Genomic DNA, 15600 nt, shown 5'->3' with positions numbered 1-15600 from the left:
TCAAATTACTCAGGAGGCTGAGGTGGGAGGATTGTTTCAGCCCAGGAGTTTGAGGTTGCAGTGAGCATGATCACACCATCGCAGTCCAGCCTGAGTGACAGAGTGAAATACTGTCTCAAAAAAAAAAAAAAAAACAAAAACAAACCTAAATGCCTCAAAGAAACCATTGGTCAAAATCTGAACATTGAGAAGACTCAGTGAGGGCTTAGAGAGAAGTGAGAAACATATCACTGGAAACCAGAGGAAAGATAATTTTTGTCCTGTAGTGGCTGAAAGTTTAGCAACACTGTTGCCTGCAGTTATGTGGAAAGTAGAAAATATAACAAATACACGAGGTGATCCAGCTAAGATTCCCAGCCAGAGTGTTGAAGGGGCTGCCTGATTTCATCTTGTTACTTATAGTAAAAGGCAAGAGGAGAGAGAGATAAAAAAATATTTCTCCTAAAGGAAGAAATGTTAAACATGAAGGAGATAGTACTTGAAGGTTTTGAAGATTCTCAACCTCCTTGTGTAGTGAATAATTAACTTTACCCAAAGAGAGGTCTGGCTTTTGTCCCAGCTCCTGGAAGTTAACCTCTAAACCTCTGGAATTTTCTGAGTGATAGCAGTGTCTTTGCTATTCACTGTGGGTCCTTTGGATAGTTTATGCTAACCAGGTGACTCATGGTGAGCCCCTAGATAGTTTTTGCTAATGAGATAACTCAGGATGGAGGCTGGCCATGCAGAAAGAACCACCATTGTGATTAGAGGGTTGGGGCTTTGGCCCACACAAAATCAGCCGGATCCAGGGAAGGTAGAGGTAGCATTGGAGACTGAATTCAATTACATGGGCGGTAATTTGCTCAATCATGCCTATGCAATGAAACCCCAATAAAAACTCTGAACACTGATGCTTTGGTGAGCTTCCTGAGTTGGCATTACTCTCCACATATTGCTACATGTCAATACTGGGAGGACAACATGTCCCTGAGGAGAAGAAAACTTTCCATCTGGGACCCTCCAGTCCCAGATTCCACCTATGAATATCTTCCTTTGTCTGTTTCTGATTTGTATTCTTTCATTATAATAAAACTACAATCTTAAGTATAGCACTTTCTGAGTACCATGAACACTTCTAGCAAATTATCAAACCTGAGGGAGTCTACAGGAGTCTGGGAATCTCCAAATTGGTAGGCAGCTGGTCTAAAGTAAGGGTGACCCTGGGGACCCTCAAACTTGTGTCTGATGTCAGAAGTCTTGGGCAGACTTGGCAGTCTGGAGAACCATGCCATTAACCTTGAGTTTGGCTGACTGCAGGAGCCCTCCAGATGGCAAATGATGCTAACATTAAGAAGTGGTCTCTGAGCCAGCCTGGTGAAACCACATCTCTACTAAAAATACGAAAAGTTGGCTGGGCATGGTAGTGGGCACCTGTAGTCCCAGCTACTCAGGAGGCTGACGCCAGAGAATCACTTGAACCTGGGAGTTGGAAGTTGCAGTGAGCCAAGACTGCATCACTGAATTCCAGCTTGGGTGATAGAGTGAGGCTCCATTTCAAAAAAAAAAAAAAGAAAAAAGAAAAAAAAAGTGGTCTCAGAGCAATGAAGAGCACCCTTGGGCCAGGCACAGTGGCTCACACCTCTAATCCCAGCACTTTGGGAGGTTGAGCCTGGGAGTTCAAGACCAGCCTGGGCTGAGACCCTGTCTCTATTTTTATATATATATATATTTTTTGAGACAAAAGTCTAGCTCTGTCATCAGACTGGAGTGCAGTGGCACAATCTCGGCTCACTGCAACCTCTGCCTCCCTGGTTCAAGTGATTCTCTGGTCTCAGCCTCCCGAGTAGGTGGGATTACAGGCATGTGCCACCACACCTAGCTAATTTTATTTTTATTTTTAGTAGAGACAGGGTTTCACCATGTTGGCCAGAATGGTCTTGATCTCCTGACCTCATGATCCACCTGCCTCGGCCTCCCAAAGAGCTGGGATTACAGGCGTGAGCCACCACGCCTGGCCCCCAATTTTTTTTTAAAGTCCTAATGAAAGAACTTGTGATATTTTCCCACATGGATTTCAAAACTGCTATGGACCAGGGATATATGCATGCCCCTCTTACCCCTCCTTTTTGAATAGTAGTGTCTATTCCTGTCTCACCACTGTATATTGAGTATGTGGGTGACAGATGACTTGTCCCCATTAGTCCACAAGCCAAAATGTTGAGAGGAACTGTACTCAAGGAGCTTCCCCAGCACCAAGACCAGATTCAGATGATCAGATTCTGGACTTCAAGCTGATGCTGTAATGGGAAGAAACCTTGGGAGACTTTGGGGGACCTTGAGAGGTGGGTGAGTGTATTTTGCATGAGGGAGAGACATCAATCATTGGAAGTTCCCAATGATCCCTGCCTCTTGATGTTCACACTCTTATGTTATTGCCTCCCACAGTGTACAGGATTGGTCTATATGACCAAAACAATATGGTAGAAGCGATGGTTTGTCACTTCTGAGATTAGGCCATGAAAGACTGTATCTTCAGTCTGGGACTTGTACTTTCTATCTCTCTACTTCTCCATTTGTCCCTTTCTCTCTTTGTTGGATTGTTTGCCTTAGGGAAGCCAACTGCCATGTTGTGAGGACACTTAGGGAGTCTATGTAGAGGTTCACGTGATGAGGAACTGAGGCCTCCAGCCAAAGCAAAGTAAGGGATTGAGGCCTGCCAACAACCTCATGTGTGTGAGCTTGGAAGAAAACCCTCTAACCCCAGATGACTGTAGCCCTGACTGAGAGTTTGACTTCAACCTCATGAGAGACTCAGCAAAAACCAGCAGATAAGGTGCTCCTGAATTTCTGATATTCAGTCACCATGTGACATAATAAATAGTTGTTGTTTTAAGGTGTTAAGTTTTTAGGCAATTTGTTACACAACAGTAGATAACTAATACATCATGCTGCTGTCATTTTATCTATGCATTCAATAAATCATCCATCCAAATATCACCCATCCATTTTTCATCCAGCTATCAAAATATCCATCCAAACATTCATCCACCTACCCACCCATCTATCCATCCATTAAAATATCTGCCTAAACCTCATCCATTCATCCACCGTCATCCACCTAATGAATACAATGGTCCATCCATCCATCCATTCATTCCTTTAACCATCCCACTACCCTTCTCTAAAGCCACATATGTGAATCCCCAGAACACAGGGCTGAGGATTACTCCCTTCCATGCCAGCCCTTACCTGAGCTATATCTAAATCTGTCTCCACTGCCTCAGTGTCTTTCCCGGAGGTGAAGAGTCTGTGCACATTCTCGGTGCCCACAGGTAGTTCATCTGGGAGATCAGCCTGTGGAGAGATGGAGTAGAAACTTCAGGAAATCTTGAGCCTGGGAGGTATCAACATTAAGACAGTCTGCAGCTCAAGGGTAGAAGTGGGGATCAAATGCCAGGCATCTGGGGCACAAAGGGGGTCCAACGGCAAATGTAGATGAGTTTTGAACCTGGGTGTTCAAAACTCAGAATGCCTGGGTGTACATAGATGGATGGGGCAAACATGGAAGTTCCAGTTAGAAGGATCAGAGCCTGGCTGGGCTCAGTGGCTCACACCTGTAATCCCAGGACTTTGGGAGGCCAAGGTGGGTGGATCACTTGAGGTCAGGAATTCGAGACAAGCTTGGGCAACAGGGTGAAACCCTGTCTCTACTAAAAGTACAAAAATTAGCTGGGTGTGGTGGCCACATCTGTGGTCCTAGCTACTAGGGAGGCTGAGGCAGGAGAATGGCTTGAGCCTGGGAAGCAGAGGCTGCAGTGAGCTATGATCATGCCACCGCACTCCAGCCTGGGTGACAGAGTAAGACTCTGTCACACACACACACACACTATATATATGTATATATACATGTGTGTATATATATATGTGTGTATATATATATGTGTGTGTGTATATATATATATATATAAATAAAAACATGAGCTTGAGGCCAAGACTTTTTTTTTGAAAGGGAGTCTTACTCTGTCACCCAGGTTGGAGTGCAATGGCGTGGTCTCAGCTCACTGCAACCTCCACCTCCTGGATTCAAGTGATTCTCCTGCCTCAGCCTCCCAAGTAGCTGGGATTACAGGCGCCCTCCACCACGCCTGGCTAATTTCCGTATTTTTAGTAGTGACAGGGTTTCACCATGTTAGTCAGGCTGGTCTTGAACTCCTGACCTCAGATGATCTCCCCACCTCAGCCTCCCAAAGTACTGAGAGTACAGGCATGAGCCACCGCACCCAGCCTGAGGCCAAGACTTTCAAACAAATCCTCTGGGGTTAAAGGTCTTGGAGCCTGGAGTTTAGTGGGGAAACAATGGAGAGTTCAGCTGTCTCAGGGGTAAAGGATGAGGTCAAAGGTCACAGTCTGTATTTCTCTGGAGAGAGGATATTTTCTTGGGGTGGAGAGTGGGGATGAAGACAGTCAACACTGGATAACATGGACCCACTGAGGTCAAAGGTCAGACTATCTTCACAACAAATAGTGATAGTAACTGGTATGATCTGTTGAGCACCAATAGGTGCCAGGCCCCTACTGAGTGCTTCTCATGAATACTGTCACTTAATGCTCAGAATAACCAATGATGTGGTGACATGTTATTATCTTTCTTTTATAGGTGAAGAAATTAAGGCCTCAAGAACTTGCTTGCCCAGCCAGGGTAACGTGGCTGATAAATGGCAGATTTAGGATTTAATCCAGGTCTGTATAAATCAGGATATTAGACATTTTGACTCTTTGAGGTCAAAGTTCGGAGAACTGGATGCTTAGTCACAAGCTGGAGTGGGAGGAGGGTCACCTGTGCCAGTTCCAAACATCCCAGGTTAGGGGCCTGATAGGGTTTGGCTGCGTCCCCACCCAAATCTCATCTTGAACTATAGTCCCATAATTCCCACACACTGTGGGAGGGACCTGGTCAGCGATAATTGAATCATGGGGGTGGTCTCTCCCATACTGTCCTCGTGATAGTGAATAAGTCTCATGAGAGCTGATGGTTTTATAAGGGGAAACCCCTTTCGCTTGGTTTTCATTCTCTCTTGCCTGCCGCCATGTAAGACATATCTTTCACCTTCCGCCATGATTGTGAGGCCTCCCCAGCCATGTGGAACCGTGAGTCCATTAAATCTTTTTTTCTTTATGAATTACCCAGACTTGGGTATGTCTTTAGCAGCAGCGTGAAGACAGACTAATACAGGGCCTGTGGTGTTATTTTATACACACCTATATATATGATTTTGTGCATGGTTCCTGGGTCAAACTCCCATGGCCCTTGTCTTTTGTTAGAACAGTCTTTTATTAGAACAGTCTAGTAAAACAGTTCTAACAGTCTTTTGTTAGAACACTGGGTGTGTTAGGCCTCAGGAAACAGAACCTCTCCAGCCTTCTTCTGCCCTCGTTTCACCTGCCCAAAGGCAGGTCTCTAATCTTCCCCTGCCTTTTTGATTGTGGGTCATAAGACTGTCCCCAGAGGCCGGGCGCGGTGGCTCATGCCTGTAATCCTAGCACTTTGGGAGGCCAAGGCGGGTGGATCATGAGGTCAGGAGTTCGAGACCAGCCTGACAAACATGGTGAAACCCCGTCTCTACTAAAAATAAAAAAATTAACTGGGCGTGGTAGTGTGCGCCTGTAATCTCAGCTACTTGGGAGGCTGAGGCAGGAGCACTGCTTGAATCCAGGAGGCGCAGGTTGTGGTGAGCTGAGATCATGCCATTGCACTCCAGCCTGGGCGATAAGAGCAAAACTCCGTCTCAAAAAAAAACAACAAAAAAAACCACTGTCCCCAGAGAGGGTCCTGCCCGATACCGTGGGGGAAGGAATGCTGATGTCATGAAGCTTCCATAAAAACCCAAGAGGACTGGGTTGGAGGGGCTTCCAGATAGCTGACCCATGGAGGTTTCTGGAGGGTGGTGCCCGGGACGGCATGGAAGCTGCGAGACCCTACATTCCTCCATACCTCACTCAATGTATCCCTTCATCCGTATCCGTGCAATATCCTTGACAATGAACCAGTAAACCTAAATAAGTGTTGTCCTGATTACTGTGAGCTGCTCCAGCAAATTAATCAAACCCAAAGAGCCAGGTACGGTGGCTCACACCTGTAATCCCAGCACTCTGGGAGGCCGAGGCCAGAAGATCACTTGATGTCAGGAGCTCGAGACCAGCCTGGCCAACATGGTGAAACCCTGCCTCTACTAAAAATACAAAAAAATTAACCAGGTGTGGTGGCATGCACCTGTAATCTCAGCTACTTGGGAGGCTGAGGCAAGAGAATTGCTTGAACCTCAGAGGTGGAGGTTGCCGTGAGCCGAGATTGCGCCACTGCATTCCAGCCTGGGTGACAGAGTGAGACTCCATCTCGAAAATAAAAATAAAAATAAAAAAGAAATTCTGGAGGCCCAGACTTGTGACTGGTGTCTGAAGAGCAAGGAGCAGCCTTGGGGACTGAGGCCCAACCTGTGAAATCTGACACTATCTCCAGGTAGATGATGCCGGAATTGAATTGGAGGACACCCAGCTGGTGTCCGCTGCTTGGTGTGTGGGAAAAACTGCCCACATTTGGTCACAGAAGTCTTCTTCTGTGTTGACGATTGTTGCATTATTAGGAGAGCAGAGGAAACACATAGCTTGAGAGAGTTTTTCCCTAAACAGAGCCAGACTCTGGAATTCTAACAATTGAAAAATCTGGATCTGCGTCTTAAAGGAACCTCAACCCCATCTCATCCCAACCTCCCCACTACACAGATGGAGAAGCTGAGGCCCAGAGAACAGTCAGGTTTAAGTCACAGGCCAAGACCCCCTGAAGGACTGAGCACTGGATGCTGAGGGCTCACGTGGGTGGGATGGCTTACCGAAAGAGGACTTTGGGGGCGCCGTGTGGCCAGCGGGGTGCTGGGAGTGGCCGCTACTGAAGCCCCATCCAGGATGGGTCCCAGGAGGCGACGGAGGTCAGGGCTGCAGAAACGGCGGGGGTCAGCGGCCAGGGCAGCCTCGCTCAGGGAAGGCGGGTGCAGGAAGGCAAGGATCCGGGGGCCAGGGGCGTCTGCAGGACACATGGAGATGGGGAGGACACGGGCTGGTGACTGAGGGCCGAGGGCCAGAGCCCTCCATACCAACCCCAGGAACGCAGTTGACATCTTCAGCAAGTCAGGATGGCCACTGTTCTTAGGGTGAGGGCAAGGAAGGGGCCTGGAGGACCCCTGCTGGGCCAGGTGTAAACTTTATTTTTATTTTTGAGATGGAGTCTTGCTCTGTTGCCCGGAATGGAGTGCAGTGGCACTATCTCAGTTCACTGCAGCTTCTGCCTCCTGGGTTCGAGCAATTCTCCTGCCTCAGTCTCCAGAGTAGCTGGGATTACAGGTGCCTGCCATCACACCCAGCTAAGTTTTGTATTTTTTATAGAGACAGGGTTTCACCATGTTGGCCAGGCTGATCTCAAACTCCTGACCTCAAGTGATCCGCCCACCTCGGCCTCCCAAAGTGCTGGGATTGCAGGCATAAACCACTGCTCCCAGCCCGGGTGTGAACTTCAGTGGCCAGATTGTGGTGAGGCTCTGAAAGGTCCGAGGGGAAGGGATTGGTGGCTCAGAACAGCATTTGGCCATTCAGCTCTGGGGAGCTTTCACCTTAGGAGAAAAGACTGGCCCCAAGCCCTCAAGGAGGCTGTAAGGTCCCCAGAGGTTAAGACAAGGCCCAGAGCCAGCTCTGAGCCAGAAAAGGAAAGGATATTATATCAGCAATCCCACCCCACACCCAGGAGCATGGGTGGCCAGCAACAGCTTGGAGAAGGTGAGGTCTTGAAGGATAGACCGGGAGGGAGGCTCATCCAGGATGGCAGGAGAGTGAAGGAAGAGGGAGAAAGGAGCCAGACTTAGGAGGATCGAGATTACTGGAAGCCAAAGAGCAGCAAAGCCAGAACAGGGAAGAGGCAGAAGCGTGGGGGCAATGTGGAGCCACAGCAGGATTTAGAGCAGAGGCCAGCAAGAGACTGAAGCAACCACGCCATAGCCACAGAAGGGGAGGGAAGACAGGAGAGAGAAGAGCATTCTGGGAAACTGCATGTGCAAAGGCCCTGAGGCACGAGGCTGGAGTGTTCCAAGGGCTCTTAGGAGGCTGTGTGTTTTGGAGGCTGAGTGCGCAGGGAAGGGAGGCAGGAGGCAGGTCCCACAGGGCCTGGTGAGCCATGTTAAGGTGCTTGGGCTTTCTCCCAAGGGCCCTGGGGACACAACCCCTCCCGGCCCCAGCCCTGCCCCATACCAAGGCTGTCCGCAGGGTTAGGGGTGTCCTTCTGAGAGGGGGCGCCCCGCTGAATGGGTCTGCGAGAGTGTTGCTCCGTTTGCTCCAGGGACAGCACCACTCCGGTCTCTTCCACCCGGCTGGGGTACAAGGCAGAAAGGGAGGTGGGAGTCAGGGAGGGTCCTTGGCTCCAGTCCAGAAAGCCTGTTCAGGTGATGTCCTATTACAGAAGGCAATGGCGCCCAGGGGCTTGGAGGGCATTTTGCAGAAAATAATTGCCCACATTTATTTGTCTCCCATAAGGGTTTCATTTCTGTTGACTGCTTTTTATTCTGACAGCATTTTATTTTTTTAAGACAAGGTCTCACTCTGTCGCCCAGGCTGGAGTGCAGTGGTGCGATCTCGGCTCACTGCAACCTCCGCCTCCCAGGTTCAAGCGATTCTCCTGCCTCAGCCTTCCGAGTAGCTGGGATTACAGGTGCAAGCCCCCATACCCAGCTAATTTTTGTATTTTTAGTAGAGACGGGGTTTCACCATGTTGGCCAGGCTGGTCTCGAACTCCTGACCTCAGGTGATCCACCTGCCTCAGCCTCCCAAAGTGCTATGATTACAGGCGTGAGCCACTGCACCCGGCCTATTCTGACAGCATTTTTAAAAGAAAGTTAAGTTTGTCCCTTCCCAACCTCCTTCTGTAAAAGGAAAGGCAGAAAAAAGAGCTGGCATTTAGCACAGCCTGGGCAGAGAGGAGGAAGACTGAGGGAAGGGGGTGGGGCGGCACTGAAAGACAGAAGCGGGAGGAGACCTAGGAACAGAGAGAGGAGGCCCAGGGGCAAAGAGAGGGGTGAGCGAAAGGCTTCAGAATAACTAAATATTCTCTTTATAGATTTTTACTTATAAACATATTCTTAGAAAGGTATTGATGAAAAAATATATTTTTAACATAGTCTTCATTACATGACCAAATAGGAAGAATTCATAGGGCTGTAATTTTTATGAATAAGATTTTATTTATGCTGTTTCTATTCATAGATATTTTTCATATTCAAGGGAACAGGTTTAGAAATACATCCTTATGTCCCCGGCACCTCCCTTCACACAGTCTCTGGCTGCAGAGACAATCTAAATGCTCGTTGTGCAAGTTGGCTTTTGGAGAGTTGGGTGGGGCTGAGGATCAGGTCCTCATTTGTATCTCATCTGCATAACCCCCTTCAGGACAGGAGGCAGGTGGGCCTGGTCTTCCCACCAGCTCCTTGAGAAGCTATGACCTCTCCCCACACTCAATAAACCCTCCCTGGGCTGGAAACATCCCAATTTAGGCTGGATCAAAGCCACCCTTATTCCCCTGAAAGATACAAGCACACACAATCGAACTTGTACACACACTCGGTACACACAGGCACAAACAGGAGCGCTCACATACACCTGAGTGCATATAGGGACACATATGCTCACATGCTCCATACACTTGGGCTCGAATATGTGCACGTGTGACACATTCAGTTAACTCATTCATCATTCCACAAATATATCCTCATCAGGCACTACTGTGTAGTGGTTCATAGCAAGGACTCTGTAGTCAGTGGCCTGGGTTCAAATCCCAGCTCTGCTACTTACACAGTGGTGTGATCTTGAATATGAAAATAAAATGTATTATTAAAATTAGGCCAGGCGTGGTGGCTCACACCTGTAATCCCAGCACTTTGGGAGGCCAAGGCAGGTGGATTACCTGAGGTCAGGAGTTCAAGATCAGCCTGGCCCACATGGTGAAACCCCATCTCTACTAAAAATACAAAAATTAGCTGGGTGTGGTGGCATGCGCCTGTAGTCCCAGCTACTCAGGAGGTTGAGGCAGGAGAATCACTTGAACCCCAGAGGTGGAAGCTGCAGTGAGCCGAGATCGCGCCACTGCACTCCAGCCTGGGTGACAGAGTGAGACTCCATCTCAAAATAAATAAATAAAATGAAATTTAAAAAATAAAATTAATTTCACCTGCTTCTGTTTAATTTTTTTTTTTTTTTTTTTTTTTTTTGAGACAGGATCTCACTCTGTTGCTCAGGCTGGAGTGCAGTGGTGCAATCTCAGCTCACTGCAGCCTCAATCTCCCAGGCTCAGGTGATCCTCCTGCTTCAGCCTCCTGAGTAGCTGGGACTACAGGCATATGCCACCATGCTGGGCTAATTTTTAAATTATTAGTAAAGATGGGGTCTCCCTATGTTGCCAAGGCTATTCTCAAACTCCTGGCCTTGGCCTCCCAAAGTGTTGGGATTACAGGTGTGAGTTACCATGCCCAGCATTCTGTTTACCTTTTTAATGTGGTTCCAGCCTGGGTGGCAGAGCAAGGCTCTGTCTCAAAGAAAAAAAAAAAAAATTCCAAATGACATATGTGGCTGGCATCATGCTTTTATTGGACAACGTTGTGTTAGATAGTGGTAATACTAGGGAGGGCCAGGCACAGTGGCTCACGCCTGTAATCCCAGCACTTTGGGAGGCTGAGGTGGGTGGATCACTTGAGCTCAGGAGTTCAAGACCAGCCTGGCCAACATAGTGAAACCCCATCTCTACTCAAAATACAAAAATTAGCCAGGTGTGGTGGCGGGTGCTTGTAATCCCTACTTGGAAGGTTGAGACAGGAGAATCACTTGAACCCGGGAGGCTAAGATTGCAGTGAGCTGAGGTTGTGCCACCGCACTCCAGTCTGGGCAACAGAATGAGACTCTGTCTCAAAAAAAGAAGAAGAAGAAAAAAAGATAGTGGTAAGTACTACAGAGAAAATAAAGCAGTGATGGGAGTTTGCAATTTTGAAAAGGACGATCGAAGAAGGCCTGGCTGAACACACAAGTTAATAGGATAATTACAAATGGTTTTAAGTGCTCTGGTGCAAAAGTACAGGACACCAGGAGAGAAAATGGGCATGGGGGGCACCTGAGCTCATGTAGGGGCTCAGGAAAGAGGGTCTCCAGAAGTGATGTCTGAGCTGAGACTGGAAGGATGAGCGGGCATGACTCAGGAGAAAGGAAAGGAGGGAAGAGAGCATTCTGGGAAGGAGGAACTGCCTGTGCAAAGGCCCTGAGATTTGGAGGGTAAGTGAGAAGGGGAGGGAGGCAGGAGCTTCACAGGGCCTGGTGAGCCACACCAACGCCCTTGGCTTTTCTCCTGAGGATACTGGGGAGCTTCAGAAGGGCTCTGAGAAGGGTAGAGACATGAGGCATAAGTTGATTTGTAGGCCTGGCATGGTGGTTCACATCTGCAATCCCAGCACTTTGGGAGGCTGAGGCGGGAGGGTCACTTGAGCCCAAGGGTTTGAGACCAGCCTGGGCAACACAGGGAGACCCCATCCCTATTTTTAAAAAATTATAGGCTGGGTACCAGGGCTCACACCTGTAATCCCAGCATTTTGGGAAGCCGAGGCGGGTGGGTGGCTTGAACTCAGGAGTTTAAGACCAGCCTGGGCAACATGATGAAACTCCATCTCTACAAAAAATACAAAAAAAATTAGGCATGGTAGTGCGTGCCTATAGTCCCAGCTACTTGGGAGGCTCAGGTGGGTCAGGGCTGCAGTGAGCCCTGTTTGTGCCATGGCACTCCAGCCTGCATGACAAAGCAAGACTTTATCTCAAAAAAATTTATATACATATGTATATGTTGATTTGTATTTCAGAACATTCTTCCAGATCTAGAAAAACCCCTAAGGCTTTAGAAAACTGGTGCATGTCCTATAAGATAACCTTCAAAGAAAAGGTGTAATTCTTTTTTCTTTTGTTTCTTTCTTTTTTTTTTTTTTTTTGAGATGGAGTCTCACTCTGTCTCCCAGGCTGGAGTGCAGTGGTCTGATCTCCACTCATTGCAACCTCCGCCTCCCGGGTTCAAGTGATTCTCCTGCCTCAGCCTCCCAAGTAGCTCAGATTACAGGCACACGCCACCAGATCGGCTAATTTTTGTATCTTTAGTAAAGACGGGGTTTCACCATGTTGGTCAGCCTGGCCTTGAACTCCTGACCTCAAGTCATCTGCCCACCTCAGCCTCCCAAAGTGCTGGGATTATAGGCGTGAGCCACTGCGCACAACCAAAAAGCTATAATTCTAACTCTGCCTCATAATGTTGTCATGGATACCTCTGCATTTCTAAATGGTGAAAAGCTTCTGTGACACATGATGGAAAAAAAAAGCCCCATCGTGATTTTCCCACTGCACATCTATTAGAATGACTAAAAGTAACACCAAACCCAAACACCCAGACAATGCGAAATGCTGGCACAGATGTGGAGCAACTGGAACCCCCATACATTGCTGATGGGAATGCAAAATGATACAGCCACTTTGGAAAAGAGTTTGGCTGTTTCTTTTTTTCTTTTTTTGGAAATGGTGTCTCCTTCTGTCGCCCAGGCTGGAGTGCAGTGGCGTGATCTCAGCTCACTGCAACCCCTGCCTCCCAGGTTCAAGTGATTCTCCTGCCTCAGCCTCCTGAGTAGCTAGCACTACAGGCATGCACCACCACACCAAGCTAATTTTTGTATTTTTAGTACAGATGGAGTTTCACCATGTTGACCAGGCTGGTCCTGAACTCCTGACCTCAGGTGATCCACCCACCTTGGACTCCCAAAGTGCTGGGATTACAGGCATGAGCCACCGCACCCTGTCCTGGCTGTTTCTTTCTTTCTTTTTTTTAATTTTTTGAGACAGAATCTCACTCTGTCACCCAGGCTAGAGTGCAGTGGTGTGATCTCAGCTCACTGCAACCTCCGCCTCCTGGGTTCAAGTGATTCTCGTGTCTCGGCCTCCCAAGCAGCTGGGGTTACAAGCATGTGCTACCACACCTGGCTAATTTTTGTATTTTCAGTGGCGACGGTGTTTCGCCATGTTGGCCAGGCTGGTCTCAAACTCCTGGCCTCAACTGATCTGCCCTCCTTGGCCTCCCAAAGTGCTGGGATTACAGGCATGAGCCACTGTGCTCAGCCATGGCAGTTTCTTAGATTAAATATACACTTACTATATAACCCATCCATTCCAATCCTAGCTGTTTACCCAAGAGAAATGAAAACATGTGATCTCATAAAATCCTGTATGAGAATGTTTACAGTAGCTGTTTTTTTGTAATCACCCAAACTTGGAAACAGCCCAGCGTCTTCCAACTGGTGAATGGATAAAAAAACTGTGCTCCATTCATACCATGAATACTATTCACTATTTACAAAGGAACTACTGATATAAACCACAACATGGGCTGGGCGCGGTGGCTTACACCTGTAATCCCAGCACTTTGGGAGGCTGAGGCAGGAGGATCACCTGAGGTCAGGAGTTCGAGACCAGCCTGGTCAACCTGGTGAAACTCCTTCTCTATTAAAAATATAAAAATTAGCTGGGCGTGTTGGTGCGCACCTATAATCCCAGCCACTTGGGAGGCTGAGGCAGGAGAATCACTTGAACCTGGGAGGCGGAGGCTGTAGTGAGCCAAGATTGCACCAGTGCACTCCTGGGCAACAGAATGAGACTCTGTCTCTAAAAACAAAACAAAACAAAAAAATCAAGAAAGAAAAACCACAACATGGAGGAATTTTAAATATATCAAGCTAAGTAAGAGCCAGGCCCAAAAGGCTACATACTGTGTGATTCCCTGTATGTGACCCTCTGGAAAAAGCAAAACTCTGGGGTCTGAGGACAGTGGTTGCCAGGGATATGGGGGTGTGGGAGGGGTTTACTACAAGAGAATATTTTTGTGTAAAAAATTGTGGTAATGGCCAGGTGTGGTGGCTCATGCCTATAATCCCAGCACTTTGGGAGGCTGAGGCAGGTGGATCACCTGAGGTCAGGAGTTCGAGACCAGCCTGGCCAACATGGTGAAACCCCAACTCTACTAAAAATACAAAAATTAGCTGGGCTTGGTGTAATCCCAGCTGTAATCCCAGCTACTCAGGAGGCTGAAGCAGAAGAATTGCTTGAACCCGGGAGGCGGAAGTTGAAGTGAGCCGAGATCGTGCCAGTGCACTCCAGCCTGAGTGACAAGGGCAAAACTCTGTCTCAAAAAAAAATAAAAATAAAAATAAAAAAATCGTGGTAATTGTGTAACCACACTAATTGGTCAATAGCTGGATTGTGATAGTGGTTACACAATTGCATGCATGTGTCAAAATTCACAGAACTGTGTACCATAAAGAGAATTTACTGCATGAAAACCATATATATTTTTGTGGTTTTTTTTTTGGTTTGTTTTCAGGTTTTCTGTTTTTCTTTTTTTGAGATTGAGTCTTAACCACTTTGCCCAGGCTGGTCTTCACCTCGGAGGCTCTAGCCATCCTCCTTCCTTGGCTTCCCAAAGTGCTGGGATTACAGGCGTGAGCCACTGTGCCCAGCCATGGCAGTTTCTTAGATTAAATATACACTTACTGTATAACCCATCCATTCCAATCCTAGCTGTTTACCCAAGAGAAATGAAAACATGTGATCTCATAAAATCTTGTATGAGAATGTTTACAGTAGCTGTTTTTTTGTAATCACCCAAACTTGGAAACAGCCCAGCGTCTTCTAACTGGTGAATGGATAAAAAAAAAACTGTGCTCTATTCATACCATGGAATACTATTCACTATTTACAAAGGAACTACTGATATAAACCACAACATGGGCCGGGTGCGGTGGCTCATGCCTGTAATCCCAACACTTTGGGAGGCTGAGGGGGGGTGGATCACCTGAGGTCAGGAGTTCGAGACCAGACCGGCCAACCTGGTGAAACTCCTTCTCTATTAAAAATACAAAAATTAGCTGGGCGTGTTGTTGCGTGTAATCCCAGCTACTCAGGAGGCTGAAGCAGGTGAATCGCTTGAATCTGGGAGGCAGAGGTTGAAGTGAGCCAAGATTGTGCCAGTACAATCTAGCCTGAGTGACAAGGGCAAAACTCTGTCTCAAAAAAAAAAAAAAAAAAAAAATCGTGGTAATTGTGTAACCACTATTATAATCACACTAATTGGTCAATAGCTGGATTGTGATAGTGGTTACACAACTGCATGCATGTGTCAAAAATTCACAGAACTGTGTACTATAAAGAGAATTTACCATATGCAAACCATATATCTTTTTGTGTGTGTGGTTTTTTTTTGGTTTCTTTTCAAGTTTGTTTGTTTGTTTGTTTGTTTTTTTGAGAATGGGTCCTAACCACTTTGCCCAGGCTGGTCTTGAACCTCGAGGCTCTAGCAATCCTCCTCCCTTGGCCTCCCAAAGTTCTGGGATTACAGGCGTGAGCCACATCAAAATTTAAAAAGCAAAAAAGACCCCATGACTCTGTTACACTTCTTATTTTAACTTGAATATAGAGTCCTTTTGTTTGTTTGTTTGTTTGAGACAGAGTCTTGCTCTGTTG

The 15600-nt window shown here is 47.3% G+C and overlaps 1 protein-coding gene across 12 annotated transcripts in view; it reads right to left on the bottom strand.

Annotated features, from left to right (window-relative positions):
* Positions 1-15600, bottom strand: part of HIF3A (hypoxia inducible factor 3 subunit alpha) — an 82894-nt gene that overhangs the window by 14859 nt on the left and 52435 nt on the right. For all 12 annotated transcript variants that reach the window (XM_063600421.1, XM_034946873.3, XM_003817493.6 and 9 more), the window contains 3 exons: positions 8272-8390; positions 6867-7057; positions 3229-3333 (listed from right to left, as the gene is read on the bottom strand). In XM_063600421.1, the coding sequence (XP_063456491.1) occupies positions 3229-3333; positions 6867-7057; positions 8272-8390 (415 nt within the window). The remainder of the gene's footprint in view (positions 1-3228; positions 3334-6866; positions 7058-8271; positions 8391-15600) is intronic.

The sequence above is a fragment of the Pan paniscus genome, chromosome 20 (assembly GCF_029289425.2).
Source record: "Pan paniscus chromosome 20, NHGRI_mPanPan1-v2.0_pri, whole genome shotgun sequence".
Taxonomy (NCBI): domain Eukaryota; kingdom Metazoa; phylum Chordata; class Mammalia; order Primates; family Hominidae; genus Pan; species Pan paniscus.
This window is presented reverse-complemented; position numbering and strand designations above follow the sequence as displayed.